Raw genomic sequence first — 20,592 nt, 5'->3', positions numbered from 1 at the left:
TAGGACTAGTAACTAGCTGAAATCCAGCATCGTCTGAGCTCTGTGAGTGCAGCTTTCTCCGGATTGAAGTGAAGAGTGTTTGAGGACCAGGACGTTCACGGGGAAACCAAAATGCTTGTTTACAAAGCTATTGTACTACCAACCTTACTGTATGCTTGTGAAACATGGACCACTTATAAACGCCATCTCCAACTCCTCGAAAGATTCCATCAAAAGTGTCTCCCAAATTTTTTACACATCACTTCAGAAAACAGGCAGACTAATGCCAGTGTACCGGAAGAAGCAAAGATCACCAGTGTTGAAGCGATGATTCTTCAACATCAACTTCGTTGGACTGGTCATGTTGTGTGGATGCCTGATTATCGTCTTCCAACAGATTTTCTCTTTCCAGTACTTCCAAGTTCAGCACGGTGCGCAACCCAAAAACGCACGACCTGAAGCATCTGTAACCCGAGCTACCACTGTATTTTGAATTCGGTATGTATGGGGCTGTCAAAATCTTTAAAGTGCTTAGGACCTCTAAAGGTCTTAATCCAGACCTGGTGAGAAGGCTAAAAAGCTGCCCTTTCGTGCTGGTTGGGTGACTCTGGGCCACTGGAAAGAGGGACCGTGCAGCAGAAATAGTAAGGGTATTTGACCACCACCACCCCCAGACCACTAGACCAGTGTTTCCCAACCTTGTGCCTCCAGCTGTTTTTGGACTACAATTCCCATCATCCCTTGCCACTGGTCTTGCTAGTCAGGGATGATGGGAGTTGTAGTTCAAAAACAGCTGGAGGCACAAGGTTGGGAAACACTGCACTAGACCTCTGCTAAAAATGTGCAGGGGCCCTCCAGTTCCAATGTACATGTGTTTTCCGACCTCTACGTCTCTTTGTTGCTGATTTTATCTTTGCTCAGCTGGGACTTTGCAGCAATCCAAGAACTTTTCAACAGATGCAGACCCAGGGCGGGGTTACACACGACCCCAGCAGCGACCTTCCTTTCAGACCGTATTTAACTCCCTGGAGAGTGTAATAATAAAATCTAAGGTCTTATATATATAATATATATTCATAAATGTACCAACCAAGCATGTACATAGATAGACCTGAAACCATTTTGACTCCCAAACTGACCCAATGTTTTCTCTGCAAGGAGGGAGGGGGTCAGGGAACCTTCCCATTGTCTCAGGAATTGGGTAATCACCATCTCAAAGGAATGGCCGGACTACCAGGAAAGGCAATCAGATAAGGCATTATCAGATAACCTGGCAGACGGGAAAAACAACAACACTCAAATTTCTGTTGTAGACCGCCTTTTCTGTGATGTAGGTATGATGTTTGTGGGGGGTGGTCTTGGGTTTCGCTCCTTCTGTGATGTATGTATGATGAATGGAACGGTGGTCTTGAGCTCCAGGGCAGGGAATTTAAAATGTCTATATAAGGCCTTGCGTGCCATTGTTCTGGGTTCCTCCACCTTTCTTGCGTGTGAGGGGAGTACCCTGTTGCAACAGATCAATAAAGATCAAGCTTATTAGCTGCTTTGCTTCTCAGTATTCTCTGGTTGGTCTCTGTTATTTTCTCCTACCAATAGGGAACCCATGTAAGGACTCTAGACAGGCTCTTGGATACCCCATAACGGAAAAAGGGCAGATTTATTTTGTTTACAACAAGAGCAACCACCAGTTCTCTCCAGGCGAGTGTCACAAGTTGTACTAAAACTGTGTGATGCTCTGCCGCGACTCCCTTCTCACTGCCACCTTCGTGTCACAGGTACTGAAAAGCAAGGTGGTTCTCCCAAGAGAAAAATTACAGGAATATCCAAGGACGCTTTGCCGCAATATTCAAAGCCCGCCCTTTACAGAAACCGACGACGACGACACAAACCACAGATGCAACAGGGGCTTCTGCAGTTTCTTTTAATTAGGAGTTGTATAAAACATAACAAAACACAAAAATACCCCGCCCCGGTTTCAAACTGTTACAGCACATGCACAAAACAACCTTCCGAGAACGGCGCAACGTTGGCTGACTCCTGCAAGCAGGAATATTGGGGAAGGGGAGGCTTCTTGTGGCACGATTCCTTCTGTGCTTCCAGGAGGAAATTTAAATGTGGGGGAAGCTGGGAAACGGAGGAGAAGCCCCCAGATCCTGGTACCTGGCTGGCTCTCTGAGCGATGCGCTGCGGGGACAGGAACTCACCTTCCCCTGGGCAAAAAAGATGAAGTCCGTAGGTGGGTTCAGTGCTATAAACGTACATATCAGCCGAGGCGCTGGCAACAGGAGCACATCGCCACATGCCCTCTGAACCTCCATGTCTCAAAGAAGGACGTTGCGTCAACGTGTAAAAACATTAAGGCACCAGAAAACACAGAAAAGGACTGACGGCTGCCAGGGGGTCAAACCTCTTGGTTATAGACAGACATGATGGAAACAAAGACCACGGACACCAAAGACCAGCTCTGTCTGAGAATCCACATGGTGCAAGTCCTTTGCCAGACCCCAGAAGGCTTTCAATAGCGCTGGGAACGGCCAGGGCAGAACCTCCGGTAGGGAGTCTCGTCTCTCGGGTAGAAGCATGGGCGGCGCATGACGTAGCTGCCATGGTGTCCACCGAGGCGGCTCCTCCTGCGCTGGCGCCAGGAGCGCGGGGGGTCGTTCTCCTCGTCGTGGGAGGGGTAGGCGGGGAAGGGGGCCGGGAGGGGTGCAGAGTTGCCGCCCAGGTGGCGGAAGTCGTGAAGTGCTGCAGCTGGGAAGGAAAAAGAAAGCGGGAGAATGGAGTACAGTGGTACCTCGGGTTAAGTACTTAATTCGTTCCGGAGGTCCATTCTTAACCTGAAACTGTTCTGAACCTGAAGCACCACTTTAGCTAATGGGGCCTCCCACTGCTGCTGCGCCGCCAGAGCCCGATTTCTGTTCTCATCCTGAAGCAAAGTTCTTAACCTGAAGCACTATTTCTGGGTTAGCGGAATCTGTAACCTGAAGCGTATGGAACCTGAAGCGTAGGTAACCAGAGGTACCACTGTAATAAGGATGTCACAAGAGGCTGGCTGAATCAGGGCTGTTGAGCTCAGCATCCTCGGAGGGGGGAGGGGGGGGGACCAGATGCCTAAATGGGAAGCCAGCAAACAGGATCCCACCACAAGAGCACTTTCCCTTCCTGTTGTTTCCAGTAACAGGCATTCAGAAGCATTTAACATGGACCAAAAATTACTTTATCCATCGACTTCCCGCCCTCCCCTTCCATGCTTTCCATATTTACCCTTATATATTTCACATATAGGGATGCGGGTGGCACTGTGGGTTAAACCACAGGGCTTGCCGATCAGAAGGTCGGCGGTTCGAATCCCCATGACAGGGTGAGCTCCCGTTGCTCGGTCCCTGCTCCTGCCAACCTAGCAGTTCGAAAGCACGTCAAAGTGCAAGTAGATAAATAGGTACCGCTCCGGCGGGAAGGTAAACGGCATTTCCATGTGCTGCTCTGGTTCGCCAGAAGCGGCTTAGTCATGCTGGCCACATGACCCGGAAGCTGTACGCCGGCTCCCTCGGCCAGTAAAGTGAGATGAGCGCCACAACCCCAGAGTCGGCCAGGACTGGACCTAATGCTCAGGGGTCCCTTTACTATTTCACATATACTGCTCAATGCATCCATTTTAACCTACTCATCTTAATAATGAACCTTATTGCTCGTATTTCAAGTCCTGCTCGCATTTTCATCTTGCTATAGTAGTTCTTTAAATACTCCATGAAAGGTTTCCAGTCCTCAAGGACATTTTTTTGCCCTGTTGGTCTCTAACCTTTGCTGTTAATCTTGCCAATTCCCCATACTCCATATTTTTTGATGCCCTGTCTTCTTTTAAAGCCATCTAAAGTCGGTGGCTATCACTGTGGGAGGGAGTTCCGCAGATTAACTGTGCACTCCGCAAGGAAGGCCTTTCTATTTAACCTCCCCTGAATCTTCCAACACTCTCCTCCGTTGCACGCCCACCAGTTCCAATGGCAGGAAAGTGAGAGGAAAAACCTTTTCTCGGTCCATGGGTAACTTTAAGAACGTCCATGCCTCTCACTTGCCTTTTCTCTGAACTAAAAAGTCCCGGACGCTGTAACTTTTCCTCAGTCCCTCCATCGCCCCGATCTGTTTCGGCAGCCCTTTTCTGAAACCTGCCTTCCTGGCCTGCGGCAAAAATTGTACCAGCTGCTCTGCATCCCTGCCCAAATTCAGCGGTGAGGGCAGGTAGGTCTAGCGTCAAGTCCGCCTCGGGTGGGGTGGGTGCCAGAACCCCAAAGGGTTCTGGGAAGGGTGGGAGAAAGAGCTGGATTGAGGACATACCATCCATGTGGGGCGTCAGGAAGTGGGGGTCCTCAAAGCTGCGAAATCCAGAGATGGGCTCGGAGGGCCCCCAGTTGCTGGGAATGAGGACTGAGTCGTCGTAAAACTGGGGGACACAGGGGTAGGGCGGCGGGTGGGCGACACGAGGGCTGGGGAGCAGCTGGGAAGCGCCAAGACGAGATGGCAATGGCGGCAAAGGCGTCCCTGGTGTATTCCATGCGGGATCTGCGGAACGAAGGGAGAGGGCCATTCAACACTTTCATTGAAAGTCTACTCAATATTGATCCAGAGTAGATTCCAATGTATAGTTAGCAGAGTAAAAGCTTAAACACGTTGCAGGATTCCCAAAAAATAGACCAGAGGCAATTAATATTTCATCCAGCAGAGCTTTGCTGCTACTGAAGGCAAATGAGCATAATGGCCACAAATCCAATACATTCAGGATTAGCGCTGTCCATAAGAAGTCCAGTTGCAGCAGACTTAACTTAAACTTACAATAACGTATAATAAGACTAAAACCTTAACACTGGTACCTTGTTTGTCAAACTTAATCCGTTCAACTCCTGGAACCATTCGGAAACCAAGGCACAACTTCCGATTGGCTGCAGGGTTTGCGGAGTTTGGGAGCTGATTTGTTCGGGAGCCAAGCCGTTCGACAACCGAGGTACCACCGTATACAGAACACCACACCAGAAGGAAAGAGAGACAAAAAGAGAAAGTGAAACCCAGGCTCCTTCTAGCCTTGTTATCATAGTCAATAAACACACAAAGCGTAACCGGCTGTACATTTGAAAAAATAAGATATACTATTCATTGTATTGAATTGTAGATTTCAACAGAAATAACTCATGAAGTTCAATGAAAAAAATAGAATACCCAGTGGATCAGTTCATTCTCTAATCAGTTTATGCATAAGGTCCATATATGTGAAAGTGTCTATTCCACCTGTCTGTTCATAGAGTCCATATGGGTCACTTTAAGAAAGAAATTTTGTACCTGTTGATTGACAACACCTGTTACTCTAATCAATATTGTGCTTGTCCATATACCTCTACTCTGTAAAAGTTGCTGCTTACATCAGCTACTACTATGCTATAAGATCCACTGTCCTGTGATATCATATATGTACGGTTGTTGACAGTTTTTATATTATTTTTGCTGTAAAAATGTATGAGATTACGATATTGTATTTATTTGCATTACCTAGAGTTTGTACTACTGATGAAGCCCAGGACAGCGAAACAAGGCTAATATTCCAGAAATCCTTGTCTTTAGACTCTGTGAAAGGATTCTGTGGAACTGTAACAACCTTTCATGTGGATTGTTGGACTCTATGAACAGACAGGTGGAATAGACACTTTCACATATATGGTCCGGGTCATGTGGCCAGTATGACTAAGCCGCTTCTGGTGAACCAGAGCAGCACACGGAAACGCCGTTTACTTTCCTTCCTGCCAGAGCGGTACCTATTTATCTACTTGCACTTTGATGTGCTTTCAAACTGCTAGGTTGGCAGGAGCAGGGACCGAGCAACAGGAGCTCACCCCGTTGCGGGGATTCGAACTGCCAACCTTCTAATCGACAAGCCTTAGGCTCTGTGGTTTAATCCACAGTGCCACTCGCGTCCCCTAATACAATGAATAGTATATTATTTTTTCAAACGTACAGCCGATTACGTCGTTTGTATTTATTGAATATGTTTCACGTAACCAGAGGTTTGTTGTTGTTTTGCGCTTATTATTATAGTCAGCATGACCTTGACAGAAGAGATAACAGAGCAGTTGAAGCCAGCTGTACTCAGCTTCTCGGAAGGAATAACCCGAACATCATGAACCTTCTGCTTGCTTCTTTCACACAGAGAAGCTCCCAGAACCCTCTTGAATCAATTAGAATAGGAAAGATCTCTACACATCAGATCAATGCTTTCTGCACTAAGAAATGCAAACTGCAAATTGCATCCCGGAGACCTTGCCAACCTCCCTTCCCTGCAGTGGAAAGAGCCAGAAGCGAGTTGGGATCCTGCCCACTCACCATCTGGGCTCCGGCGCCTGCTTGGCACCACCACGCGCCAGGCATCCGCCACATGCGTCAGAAGCAGGTTGGTGATCCTGCGATGCACCACGTTGTTCCAATGGACGCCGTCCTTGACCCGGTTCCGCAAGTCAAAGCGGAAGTGGAAGTGGAGGTCCAGGACATCGAAGAGGTGGAAGCCGGCCAAAGTGGCGCCGTAGAAGTTGCCCTCAATTATGTCGTTGCGGAGGGTCTTGCTTAAGTGCTGCAGCTGGGTACAAAAATGTAAAGGTAAAGGACCCCTGACAGTTAAGTCCAGTCACAGACAACTCTGGGGTTGCGGTGCTCATCTCACTTTACTGGCCGAGGGAGCCGGTGTTTGACCGCAGACAGTTTTTCCAGGTCATGTGGCCAGCAGGACTCAGCCGCTTCTGGCGAAACCAGAGCAGCGCACAGAAATGCCATTTACCTTCCCGCTGGAGTGGTACCTATTTATCTACTTGCACTTTTGGACATGCTTTCGAACTGCTAGGGTTGGCAGGAGCAGGGACAGAGAAACGGGAGCTCACCCCGTCGCAGGGATTCGAACCGCCGACCTTCTGATCAGCAAGTCCTAGGCTCTGTGGTTTAACCCACAGCGCCACCCGCATCCCAAAGACTACCTTACACTGCATTTAAAACCAAAATCGCATTTGGATAGAAACTGTTTCTCCGGTGGCTAGTCCTAGTCTTTATAACCCTGTACCTTCTGCCAGAAGGCAGATGCTGAAAGAGATCATTTCCGGGGTGCGCACTATCCTGTGCTATCTCTGCAGCTTTCTTATGACACCTGGAAGCGTAGATTTGATCCAAGGTGGGAAGAGTGCTCCCAATTCTTCTCTCCGCAGTCTTTACAACCCTGGACAGCCTTGTTTTTCCCCTGACCGTGGGAGCAGATCGTAGCCATCATATGCTCTCACACTACAGTGGACCCCATCCCAGAACCCGGAAGCGGATTCCTGCCTCCCCTTACCTCTGGAATAAGGAAGCCCCCTGTCACCCGGGGCCCTAGAGGCATGGTCATGTTCCAGATGACCAAACAGGAGGCTGGGAGGACGGCGTCCAGCCGGTTGAAGACCGTCTCCAGGTTCTTGCGATATGCCTTCATGGAGGACTGGCCGTACCTGCTCAGAGAGGAGAGGACAGCACCAGCGTCAGGCCACAGTAGAGAACCCTTGGCTGAGCCAGGAGATTTCAGGGATCAGGCTGAGAAGTACCACTTTTATCTATCTATCTCTTTATCTATCTATCTATCTATCTATCATCTATCTATCTATCATCTATCATCTATCATCTATCATCTATCATCTATCTCTATCTATCTATCTATCTATCTATCTATCTATCTATCATCTATCTATCATCTATATCTATCTATCTATCATCTATCATCTATCTATCTATCATCTATCTATCATCTATCTATCATCTATAATTTTTTATTGCTTTTTCAATTTTTTTACAATTATATAACATCTTCCCTCCCTCATCCTTCTGGTTTTCTTATATCAGGGGTCAACAAACTTTTTCAGCAGGGGGCCTGTCCACTGTCCCTCAGACCTTGTTGGGGGCCAGACTATATTTTTTTTGGGGGGGGGGGAATGAACGAATTCCCATGCCCCACAAATAATCCAGAGATGCATTTTAAATAAAAGCACACATTCTACTCATGTAAAAACACCAGGCAGGCCCCACAAATATGTTCTATGCCGTGTACTTTGATATTTTTTGTAGTTTTTTTTAGCTTTTTCCATTATTATTATTAAGGATTTTTCTTTTGCAATTTTGGTTGTTTATATTTATCTGTATTTGTTTAAAGCAAAATAAAAGTATTGAAAAATAATAAAATAAAATTAATGAATTTGGAAGAATAGGAAGAGACCGCTTCGTCCCTGCTGCTACTGCTGGCAATTGCTATTCAGCGATTCCCCCCATGTTTCTAAAGAACTGCGCTATTTTATGGATTTTCGCCCATCTGCCTTCTTGAAAAATGCCCAGTGGCTTATAGGGAAAGGGAGGAATATACATAATAGAGTTGTGGAATCCCAGAGTTCGAAGGGACCTCGAGGGTCATCTATTCCAACCCCCCTCTAACGCAGGAACATGGCTGTCAACTTTTCCCTTTTCTTGTGAGGAATCCTATTCGGAATAAAGGAATTTCTCTTTTAAAAAAGGGAAACGTTGACAGCTATGCGCAGGAATCTTCTGTCCAACGCAGGGCTCGAACCCGCAACCCGGAGATTAAGATTCTCATGCTCTACTGACTGAGCTGTCCCAGCACACACCACCTACAATAACATCGCAATAAATGCAACTCTGTCGGCGGGTCCACAGAGCTACCTAGAAACGTCCCAGACGCAGGAGTTGAGGACCAAGACGTCCGGTTTCGGTCCGGCTTGGAAATCTTCCAGAATGCTCTCCACGTACTCTGAGTAGACGCGCGTGAGGAAGTAGAAGCGGACAAGGTGGTGGCCGGTACGATACTGGCGCACCTCGCGGTAACGGGTGCCGTTGTGGAGGGAGCCCAGCACCCCTCCTTCCACCAGGTGGTCGTCTTCGAAGCGCAGCTCTCCCTGCAGATGGGGTGAAGGGGAGACAGAAAGCAGTCAGAAGATTGTGGGGCCGGTTGGATATAACATACAGCTTAAATAATGGGAGAGGTTCATGTTCGGAATTGTAGCTCCATAAGGGACAAGCTAGGGACGCGGGTGGCGCTGTGGTCTAAACCACAGAGCCTAGGACTTGCAGATCCGAAGGTCGGCGGTTTGAATCCCCACGATGGGGTGAGCTGCCATTGCTCAGTCCCTCCTCCTGCCAACCTAGCAGTTCGAAAGCACAAAAAGTGCAAGTAGATAAATAGGTACCGCTCAGGCGGGAAGGTAAACGGCGTTTCCGTGCGCTGCTCTGGTTCGCCAGAAGCGGCTTAGTCATGCTGGCCACATGACCCGGAAGCTGTACGCCAGCTCCCTCGGCCAATAAAGTGAGATGAGCGCTGCAACCCCAGAGTCGGCCACGACTGGACCTAATGGTCAGGGGTCCCTTTACCTTTAAGCGACAAGCTACAATTCCCAAGATTCTTTACAGAAAGTAATGTGCTTTAAATGTGTGGGTGTGATCTTTGTCTGGATTCCAGTATTTCTTGGTGGTGTTTAACTGGAGAAGTAAAGATGGCAACTGATTGACCTCTCGAGGAGCTTACTGATGCAATGACTTGTCCCATCTGCCTGGGATATTTCAAAGATCCAGTTGGTCCTGTATACCTGAAGGAGCGTCTCCACCTCCATCGTTCTGCCCGGACACTGAGGTCCAGCTCTGAGGGCCTTCTGGCAGTTCCCTCATTGTGAGAAGCCATGTTACAGGGAACCAGGCAGAGGGCCTTCTCGGTAGTGGCACCCTCCCTGTGGAACGCCCTCCCATCAGATGTCAAAGAGAAAAATAGCTACCAAACTTTTAGAAGACATCTGAAGGCAGCCCTGTTTAGGGAAGCTTTTAATGTTTCATAGGTTACTGTATTTTAGTGTTTTGTTGGAAGCCGCCCAGAGTGACTGGGGAAACCCAGCCAGATGAGCAGGGTATAAATAATAAATTATTATTATTATTATTATTATTATTATTATTATTATTATTATTATCCTGTGATGTTGGACTGTGGGCATAATTTCTGCAGAGCCCACACTGTCCAGTCCTGGCCTGAATCTGAGGGAGCCTCTGCTTGCCCCGAGTGCAGGAGACTCTTTCAGCCAATGGACAGCAGGCCAAACTGTCAACTGGCAAAAGTGGTCCAGTGTGTCCAGCTGTGGGTGGAGAGACGCCCAGAAAGGAGAAGAGGAGGTGTGTAAAAGGCATCGGAAGCCCCTGAAGTTATTTTGTAAGGATGATGAAGCCCCCCCTGTATGGTGTGTAAACGGACTGTTATGTACTGAGTTGAATAGGATCCAGAATGCAGCAGTCTGATTGGTCCTAGAACAATAGGATCCAGAACGCAGCAGTCTGATTGGTCCTAGGAACAATAGGATCCAGAATGCAGCAGTCTGTTTGACCCTAGAACAATAGGATCCAGAATGCAGCAGTCTGATTGGTCCACAGGAGCCACCCAATCCAGCTCCAGGTGGAAGTGAATCCGCAACCTGATTGGCCTATAGGAGAATCCCAGAACTAGCCAATCACGTGGGGCCCACATGTAAATAATGTATATAAGCAGACATTCTGGGGGAACTTCCATTCCTCCTCACCACTATGAGCTGAATAAAGAGCATGAAATCCACTCTCGACTCCGAGTATATTTCACGGACCAAGGTGCACAGCGGCCATAAGGTAGCCCTGTTGGAGGATGTTGCCCAAGAGCTCAAGGAGAAAACCAAAGCCCAGCTGAAGGCTATGGAGGAAGAGAGGAAGAACCTTGAGGACTGCATAATTACTCAAGAGCCGGGAAGATCAGAATGGCTGAAAATGTGACTGGACCCAGGCATAGCACCCAATCCCTTGTCACTCTGTCTGAGGACCTTAAGGGTGTGAGGCGCAAGGCGTACAAATTTGGAACCTGCCTGTCCACCCTCTGATGTTGTACAAAACACAAAGGAATCTAACTCCTATGAGCATCACTCTGAAGACAAGAGTGTGAGTCCTGGGAAACTTTAGCTCCATCCCATAATTCAATGTGCATGTTCAGTCATGGGTGGAGAGATGGCAGGCTCCACCTCCCCACCTGTAAACTTGCATTTGAACTCCCATGTAAAATTCCCACGTAGAGGGATTGTTCAGGAATTCAAATGTACACTGTTGTTGTTGTTTAGTCGTTTAGTCGTTTAGTCGTGTCCAACTCTTCATGACCCCCTAGACCAGAGCACGCCAGGCACTCCTGTCTTCCACTGCCTCCCGCAGTTTGGTCAGACTCATGTTTGTAGCTTCGAGAACACTGTCCCACCATCTCGTCCTCTGTCATCCCCTTCTCCTTGTGCCCTCCATCTTTCCCAACATCAGGGTCTTTTCCAAGAAGTCTTCTCTTCTCATGAGGTGGCCAAAGTCTTGGAGCCTCAGCTTCAGGATCTGTCCTTCCAGTGAGCACTCAGGGCTGATTTCCTTCAGAATGGAGAGGTTTGATCTTCTTGCAGTCCATGGGACTCTCAAGAGTCTCCTCCAGCACCAGAATTCAAAAGCATCAATTCTTCAGCGATCAGCCTTCTTTATGGTCCAGCTCTCACTTCCATACATCACTACTGGGAAAACCATAGCTTGAACTATACGGACCTGCTTCTGTTGAGGAAGCCTTAATACTCATCTTTACCTAGTTGATTCTAGGTTCTCAAATTCCTTCTAAACTAACACTTTTGCCCAGGGAGAAGACTGTTTTTCCTTGGACTTTGAGAGGATCTATTAGAACTTTAATTTCAGCCTTGCTTTGTGAGGTATGGATGGATCCCTAAAATAAACTCTTGGGCAAGGAATAAATATACACCTGAGGTACCAAAGTCCTTGACTTTCAATGGTTCCTTGAGTGAACTGATAACTGTTATAATGCCATCTCATCCATCTTGCATTTTTAGGTGCTCATCAGATATTCTGATCAAGTGGCATCTCTCTGCTGAGGTTTGTTCTTATATATTTTTGGGGTGGGGTGGGGGTTGGTTACATATGAGCACTGGGAAAATAAAAATAAAGCTTTTAACACAAAAAAATATTGGAGAGGTTGTGGAAAGAAAGAATAAAATTTACAGCTTGTAATGCCTTGAAAGAGAATATGATGAAAATGATGTATAGATGGTATATTACACCTGTGAAATGAGCTAAAATGTATAAGATAAATAATAAATGTTGGAAATGTAAAGAAAAAGAAGGAACATTTTATCAAATGTGGTGGGAATGTACGAAAGTAAAAAAACTTCTGGGAAATGATATATAATGAGATGGAAAAGATGTTGAAATATACGTTTTTTTAAAAACCAGAAGCATTTTTACTTGGTATTATAGGTGAGGATATTAATAGACAAGACGTTAAATTGTTTTTATATGCAACAACAGCGGCAAGAGTATTGTTAGCCCAGAAATGGAAGCAAGAAGAAATTCCGACGAAAGAAGAATGGCAGACAGAATTAATGGACTATGCAGAATTAGATAAAGTGACAGGAAGGATTCGAAACCTGCGGGACCAGAGAAGATTGGAAGAAATATACAAACTATTTAAAGAGCAACTGTAATCAACAAATTACGCTAGTAGGACTACAAGAAGTTTTGTAAGGAGAAATATATGAAACATTGCAAAGTAGAGAAAGAATAGAGATTAGTTATGAGATTTAAATGTAATAGTTAAAGTAAGAAATGTAAATTAAGTGAATAGATTGGAAAATCTTCAGATGTGATTGATGGAAGTCAAAAAAAGGTATAAGATATAAAAGTATGTTTAATTATTGTTGAAAATGATATGTTAAAAAAACTAATTTTTATATATATATGAAGATTGTGGGGCTGGGGTGCAAGATGGCAGTGGCAGCGGTGCTGCAGATGTTCCTCATACCACATGTTGGACAAGTAAGGGGTTATTATGTTGACTGGAGGATGGTACACCTTGGTTTTTGAACATTTCAGAAGTCAAATGAACTTCCAGAATGGAGTAAGTTTGGCGCTTTTGTTTTTGCTGTCTATTTTGCGCTTTTGCTTTTTGAGGCTTTCTCGGTTCATTTGTTTTTGTGATGGTATGGAACCCAGTTCAGCTAATAATCATCAGGCCAATGGCCCACCTGGTCCAGCATCCTGTTCTTGAAGCGGCTGACCAGATGCTCCAATGCAGGCCTAGGCAAACTCGGCCCTCCAGATGTTTTGGGACTACAACTCCCATCATCCCTAGCTAACAGGACCAGTGGTCAGGGATGATGGGAGTTGTAGTCCCAAAACATCTGGAGGGCCGAGTTTGCTTATGCCTGCCCCAATGCAGATAATTACAAAAAGAACAGCACCATTCAGTAGAAGCAGTCAGTTCCCTGTTGGAACAAGGTCTTTGCCTGATGGTGGAAGGACGACAAGGAGGGAGCCAGTCTGGCTTCTCTAGGAAAAGAGTTCCAAAGACTGGAAGGAGCCACCACAGAGAAGGCCCTGCCCCGCGTCCCCACCAAGCCTGCCTGTGAAGGTGGCAGGACCGAGAGAAGGGCCTCCCTCAAAGATCTCCAGACTTGGGCGGATTTGTATGAGGGGATACAGTCTCTCAGAAAGTTTGGACCCAAGCCAGGTATTTCGGACCAGCCCCAGGGAATACGGCAGGCGTCACTTCCTCACCCCCACCCCCTGGTGTGGAACGGCCTCCGTCGGCTACCTTGGACTTCAGCTGGGAAGCCGTGAGCAAGGAGTCGCTCTGCAGCAGCTGGACCAGATCCTTGTACACACATCGCTGGACTGCAAGAGGAGGAGGAAACACAACAAGGAGGGAGAATTAGCCCCCGCCTTTACCTTCCCTCCAGGACGCAGGTGGCGCTGTGGGTTAAACCACAGAGCCTAGGACTTGCCGATCAGAAGGTCGGCGGTTCAAATCCCCGTGACAGGGTGAGCTCCCATTGCTCGGTCCCTGCTCCTGCCCACCTAGCAGTTCGAAAGCACGTCAAAGTGCAAGTAGATAAATAGGTACCGCTCTGGCAGGAAGGTAAACGGAGTTTCCATGCGCTGCTCTGGTTCGCCAGAAGCGGCTTAGTCCTGCTGGCCACATGACCCAGAAGCTGTACGCCGGCTCCCTTGGCCAATAAAGCGAGATGAGCGCCGCAACCTCAGAGTCGGCCATGACTGGACCTAATGGTCAGGGGTCCCTTTACCCTTTACCTTACCTTACCTTACCTTCCCCTCTGATCCAAGTACAGGAGAGGCGCTGCACATGCAAACATAAGATGTGCCTCCTGGATCAGGCCCATGGCCCATCTAGTCTAGCATCACACAGCAGCCGAGCATATGCCCCAGTGGGAACCCCCTGAGCAGGATCCGAACACAAGATCCCTCTCCCCTCCTGTGGTTTCCAGCAATTGAAATTCAAAAGCTTAGCTGCCTCCGACTGTGGACAGCAGAGCATAGCCATCCTGGCTAATATCCACAGCTAGTTCTCTCCTCCTCCATGAATTTGCCCAATCCTCTTCCTCCCTCTTGTGGCAGGGAGTTCCAGAGTTTAACCACGCGACGCGCAACGGACTGTCTTTTTCACCTGCCCTGAATCTGTTTCGCTGGATGTCCACCAGCGTTACAAGAGAGGGAGAGAAGCTTTCCTCTCTCTCCCCCTTTCTCCATTCCACCCTTCCTGGCAGAAGCTGAACGGGGTCCCCAGAGTTCATCTAGCCCAACCCTCCTGCCTCACCTCCTCCAGAAGAACTGACTCACTCACTTGAGTCGCCCAGGATGACCACAAACTTGTTGTGCAGGAGCTGGTGAGCCTCTTTCGAACTGAACGTCGGCATGGTTCGAGTCTTCCGGCCGAGAGTAGCCTTGCGCCTGCCGGAGAAGAGAAGAGAAAGACTCGCCCGCCCAGATTGCACTGGTACAATCTACCAGCTCCGCCTGGCAGTTTCTGATGTCCCGGCGATCGTAATACGTGGCTGGAGGGCTGCGTCTGACCTGGCAGGTTATGAGAAGTGCAGGCCTGTGTGAATCAAAGGGGAAGGAAGGGGGATTATTGGAGTCATAGAATTGTAGAATTGGAAGGGACCATGGGGGGCATCTAGCTCAACCCCCTGGCGTGCAGGAGATGGTTGTTGTTTTTATTCTGTCTTTTATCAGGGGGTTTGGGCTGGGTGTCCATCAGTATGCGGATGATACCCAGCTCTACCTCTCTTTCAAATCAGAACTAGTGAAGGCGGTGAAGGTCCTGTGTGAGTGTCTGGAGGCGGTTGGAGGATGGATGGCAGCTAACGGATTGAGGTTGAATCCTGACAAGACAGAAGTACTGTTCTTGGGGGACAGGGGGAGTGCAGGTGTGGAGGACTCCCTGGTCCTGAATGGGGCAACTGTGCCCCTGACGGACCAGGTGCGCAGCCTGGGAGTCATTCTGGACTCACAGCTGTCCATGGAGGCGCAGGTCAATTCTGTGTCCAGGGCAGCTGTCTCCCAGCTCCATCTGGTATGCAGGATGAGACCCTCCCTGCCTGCAGACTGTCTCACCAGAGTGGTGCATGCTCTGGTTATCTCCCGCTTGGACTACGGCAATACGCTCTATGTGGGGCTACCTTTAAAGGTGACCCAGAAGCTACTACTAATTCAGAATGCGGCAGCTAGACTGGTGACTGGGGGCGGCCACTGAGACCACATAACACTGGTCTTGAAAGACTTACATTGGCTCCCAGTACGTTTCCGAGCACAATTCAAAGTGTTGGTGCTGACCTTTAAAGCCCTAAACGGCCTCAGTCCTGTATACCTGAAGGAGCGTCTCCATCCCCATCGTTCAGCCCAGACACTGAGGTCCAGTGCCAAGGGCCCTCTGGCAGTTCCCTCACTGCAAGAAGCAAAACTACAGGGAACTAGGCAGAGGGCCTTCTCAGTGGTGGCGCCCTCCCTGTGGAACGCCCTTCCACCAGATGTGAAGGAAATAAGCAGCTATCTTATCTTTAAAAGACATCTGAAGGCAGCCCTGTTTAGGGAAGTTTTTAATATTTAATGCTGCATTGTTTTTAACACTCGATTGGAAGGCGCCCAGAGTGGCTGCGGAAAGTCCTCCAAGAAAGCTCAGGGTGGAAAACGTAAGGATTTCCTAATTTTGCATGCACAACAACCCTGTGAAGTAGGTCAGGCTGCGAGACAGAGACTCATCAAGGTATTTTCTTTTTAAGTGCAAGGTCTACACCATGGGTAGGCAAAATAAGGCCCAGGGGCCGGATCCGGCCCAATCGCCTTCCCAAACCGGCTCGCGGACGGTCCGGGAATCAGCATGTTTTTACATGAGTAGAATGTGTCCTTTTATTTTAAATGCATCTCTGGGTTATTTGTGGGGCATAGGAATTTGTTCATTTCCCCCCCCCCTCCAAAAAAAATATAGTCCGGCCCCCCACAAGGTCTGAGAGACAGTGGACCAGCCCCCTGCTGAAAACGTTTGCTGACCCCTGGTCTACTCCCTAACAGCCAAGGAAGGCTTTTACGCTTATTTGCTGGGATTTTACGCTCAAATTTCAGAGCCATGAAATGTACCCGACCATTTGAAGTGATCTCTGGCCTCTCTTTCTCGTCCACTCTTTCTCAACTGGGGTCAGAGCCTAGCAAGCACTCGGGAGAGTGCTGCAAGTACTTACTTGAGGTTCATGAAATGGAGGCCCCAATCCACTGGAATCCAAAGAGTCAAACAGCAGGAGTTCTTGCTTGCATTTAAAAGCAACCGTCAGGCAAGCAGAATTGGCTCCTCAGCTTTATCCCAGGTGGGATATAAATGCCCCGCCCTTAATTTGCAGTGAAAAGGGGCAGATCCGAGACACAGGCACCGAAAATGGCCGCAATACACAAGGCACTTGTTCAGGAGTAACCCAATTCATCTTGTTGGGGCTTCTCTCGGGGAGAGCAAACTGAGGACTGAGGCTACCCAAAGCCAAAAATCACTGAAGCCCCAATCTTCCGTTTACTGGAGAGTAAGCCCTCTACCCTCTATCTAAGGGGACGACAGAGGACGAGATGGTTGGACAGTGTTCTTGAAGCTACCAGCATGAGTTTGACCAAACTGCGGGAGGCAGTGGAAGACAGGAGTGCCTGGTGTGCTCTGGTCCATGGGGTCCACAAAGAGTTGGACACGGCTAAATGACTAAACAACAACAACAAGCCCTCTACCAAACTCAGCAGGTCTTACTTCTGAGTAGGTCAGATCCACACCAAACATTTAAAATGATCTTAGCCAACAGACAGTAGCAATATATGAAACAACACAGTTCTTATAACTAACATCCTTTGTACTCCCAATGATGTGAACGATTGTAAAACTTGTAAAACAAGAAATTAAAAATGAATTCCAATTAGTCTCGCTGTACTTTCGCTGTTGATTATCTTATACCGCAGAGTTACATATTTCTTATATAGTTTCATTGTATAAATATAGTACTTATATCTAGTACTTATATAGTGCTGTAAGTCTAATTGCAAGGTTCAGTCTAATTCTGCCAAGAAGTTTCCTTTTATATCGTAATTTTTTAAGTATTCTGTTTGTTTGTCAATTTATAGTTTGTTTATAGTTTATTTAATTGTATGGTTGGTCTGTTGGTTTGTTTGCTTTCCTGGAATAAATGTATCTATTTTAAAACAATAAAGTTTTTTAAAAAATCTTAGCCATGACTTCCCGTATAGAAAACCGGAACTATGGTTTGCCTAAGAGTCTCCTTGACCTCACAGAGCTACAATTTCACCTCTTTTACTGTTAATTATCCTTAAAACATTTAAAACTGCTTTTAACAGTTAGTTTGAATAGTCCTTGTAATCCGCCCAGTGGTTTTATTCCAATCAAGCGGTGTATATTTTTTTGTTAAATCGATTTTTAAAAAATGTGTGTGTTGGAGAACTTTAAAAAGAGGTTCCTAGACTGGAGGGATTTCTCCCAGAAACTTTTAAAGGATGGGGGCTCTAAGGGAAAAGATAGGGCTTTGCTAAAACACAAATGGGCAAACTCAAAAAAAAGGAGGCTGCAAAGAACCACATCCAAAGCAACATTTCTTGTACACTTCCAGATTACAGTGGGTTAGCGGAGTCTGTAACCTGAAGTGTATGTAACCTGAAGCGTATGTAACCCGAGGTACCACTGTATATGTGCCATTTCATTCCACCAATCAGAGGATCACAAGTTTTTTTTTTAGCTTTGCCCAAAGTTGTTTGCCCTTTTTGAGCTAGGAATCAGCAAAAACAACACAGCCAACGTCTTAAGTCCAGATTTTCCCGGAGATTTAGCCAATTTCCACCTGGACGCCCTGCTAGGATGCCATTTAAAAGACAATATGCGTAATATATTGAATATAATTGAATACTTAGAAACCAAGATAAATAATCAAGCTGCATTAATTTTTATAGATGCGGAGAAGGCGTTTGATCATGTGTCTTGGTTCTTTATGAAAAAGAATCTAGAAAATGGGTCTAGGCATAAACTTTTTAAGAAGTATAGAGGCAATTTATAAAGATCAAAATGCAAAACTTATAGTAAATAACGGATTGGCAGAAAGTTTTCAAATCACAAAGTGCACAAGGCAGGGGTGCCCACTGTCGCCTCTATCGTTCATATCAACACTTGAAGTGCTATGACAAAACATAAGAGAGACAGAAATAATTACAGGAATAAAATGCAGGGTAAAAGAAGAATATAAAGTCAAAGTGTTCGCTGATGATATAGCCTTAACATTACAGGAACCACAATCCTCAACAGTGGAAGCGTTAAAAGTAATTGAAGAATTCGGATCTATGGCAGGACTTAAAATTAATTTTAAAAAAACAAAGCAAAAATGATGCTAAAAAAATATGAATGTGGAACAATTGGATCAGTTACAAAGTAAAACGGAAATAACAGTGGTAAAGAAAAGAAAATACTTGGGTGTTTGTCCCTGAAAAATACTAACCTATTCAAGGATAACTACACAATAACATGGAAAGAAGTAAAAACAAATTTCCACCTGGACGCTTCTCTGGATTCTAACAGTTTAATATTTACAGCACAGTAAGGAAAAGCAGCTAGTTCTGTACTGCAAAAGGCAGTTGCAGGGCCTTTGAGCTTGGCTAGGCCACACAGACTTGAAATAAAACGGAATCATCCCCCCAAAAAGAGTTTTATGAAATGATTGTTTCCTCCAACACATGCAAGGATTGCAACCTGTTAAGCAAGCAACTGCACAGGCTCCCTGCAGGAGGAGCACAGCAACCCTATTTGTGCTACTCTGGAAGTAACAGGGCAACCCCATTCATAAGGTTTTCCTTCCAGAATAATGGTTCAGAGGTTCATTTTGCTGCAACGTTTAGCTTATTTGTCTTAGTTGTTGCTGCTTTGTTAACAGAGTTTTATGGGTTGCAATTGTTCTATTGCTGATTTGTTAATGATTTCGTATTGAGATTGTTATTTACTGTTTCTAAATCGCTTTGGGATTCAATCAATCAATCAATCAATCAATCAATCACCCCACCGACCATATTTCCTCTCTCTCCCCCTGCTTTGCAAAGAATCCCCTCCGGCTCTTACAGGCCACTTACCGACGTTAGCAGCCCTTGCAATTGCAATTGCAGCCTCTGAGCACGTGCAAAGAGCAAACCGCTCCCCCCAAAACGCCCCCATAGGGACTTCACCGCCCCCTGCTGGCCGCGTTTATTATGGCACATAATGAATGCGCTTTGGACATCTCCAGCTGCTCGTGGTCTTAAAGAAGCCGTGCTCCGGGTCAAGGTCAAGGAAATGGGTCCATTTACAAATAAAGCTGTATTCGAGGGATGAAAGGACATATGATTTTTGACATGATTGAGAATCGCACAGCCAGGGACGGAGAACTTTAAAGCGTTAAGACCAGAAGGTGGAAAATATGAAAACAATGAAAGAGGCAGGAACGAAGATTTGGAGATATGCTTCAGAGGTCCAGACTATGGGGAGCCCGGAAAAATTAATTATTACAATTTGGACTACAATTTGGACTTTTTTAAAAAAAAAATTAGTTTCTTGATTTTAATTGGATTATGGTGCAGATATGTTGATTGGCTGTTTTTACTGGAAAATCGATAAAAATGATTTAAAAAATTATTATTATTATTAATAATAATAATAATAATAATAATAATAATAGGAAATGGGTCCATGGAGGCCAGAGTCCTGCTCTCCGGCAAAGGGCTTCCAAGGATCCTGCAAAAGGACACGAAGGCATGAGAACCCCACCTTCGCCAGCTCTGGCCCCAACTTCTGGAACATGAAGAGGTAGACTCTATTTAAACCCACAGATTTTTCTGGAATACAACTCCCATAAAGGGCCTGGAAGCAGAGCCTTATGAGGAACGGTTGAAGGAGCTGGGCATGTTTAGCATGGGGAAGAGGAGACTGAGGGGGAATAGGGAGCGCCACCTTCAAATATCTCCAGTGCAAGATGGAGCAAGCTTGTTTTCTGCCAAAGCAATAATAATAATAATACTGTAATAATAATAGTTTATTATTTATACCCCGCCCATCTGGCTGGGTTTCCCCAGACACTCTGGGCGGCTTCCAACAGAACACTAAAATACAATAACCTATTAAACGTTAAGTGCTTCCCTAAACAGGGCTGCCTTCAGATGTCTTCTAAAAGT

At 46.4% G+C, this 20,592-nt stretch overlaps 1 protein-coding gene and 1 pseudogene across 1 annotated transcript; one reads left to right on the top strand and one right to left on the bottom strand.

Moving 5' to 3' along the window:
• Window positions 1–1,930: 1,930 nt before the first annotated feature.
• On the bottom strand, window positions 1,931–19,599 carry PCED1A (PC-esterase domain containing 1A). Its single transcript, XM_077934591.1, has 8 exons — window positions 19,519–19,599; window positions 14,711–14,929; window positions 13,664–13,743; window positions 8,701–8,933; window positions 7,334–7,484; window positions 6,343–6,592; window positions 4,312–4,536; window positions 1,931–2,730 (listed from the first exon to the last, which is right to left on the bottom strand). Exons 2-8 carry the CDS (start codon window positions 14,781–14,783, stop codon window positions 2,495–2,497), a joined length of 1,248 nt encoding a protein of 415 aa, XP_077790717.1. The 5' UTR covers window positions 14,784–14,929; window positions 19,519–19,599; the 3' UTR covers window positions 1,931–2,494.
• Window positions 9,528–10,834, top strand: LOC144328931 (zinc finger protein RFP-like; annotated as a pseudogene).
• Window positions 19,600–20,592: the final 993 nt, after the last annotated feature.

The sequence above is a fragment of the Podarcis muralis genome, chromosome 9 (genome assembly GCF_964188315.1).
Source record: "Podarcis muralis chromosome 9, rPodMur119.hap1.1, whole genome shotgun sequence".
NCBI classification, from domain to species: domain Eukaryota; kingdom Metazoa; phylum Chordata; class Lepidosauria; order Squamata; family Lacertidae; genus Podarcis; species Podarcis muralis.
The sequence above is the reverse complement of the archived record's forward strand: the minus strand, read 5'-3'. Positions and strand labels throughout refer to the sequence as shown.

Excerpts from the sequence above, each read along its gene's own strand:
- PCED1A (XM_077934591.1), bottom strand. The coding sequence starts at position 14,783 with ATGCCGACGTTCAGTTCGAAAGAGGCTCACCAGCTCCTGCACAACAAG. Across the intron at positions 13,744-14,710 it reads GGTCATCCTGGGCGACTCAA|TCCAGCGATGTGTGTACAAG; the intron begins GTGAGTGAGTCA and ends CTCCTCTTGCAG. Across the intron at positions 6,593-7,333 it reads GGGGCTTCCTTATTCCAGAG|CTGCAGCACTTAAGCAAGAC; the intron begins GTAAGGGGAGGC and ends TTTTGTACCCAG.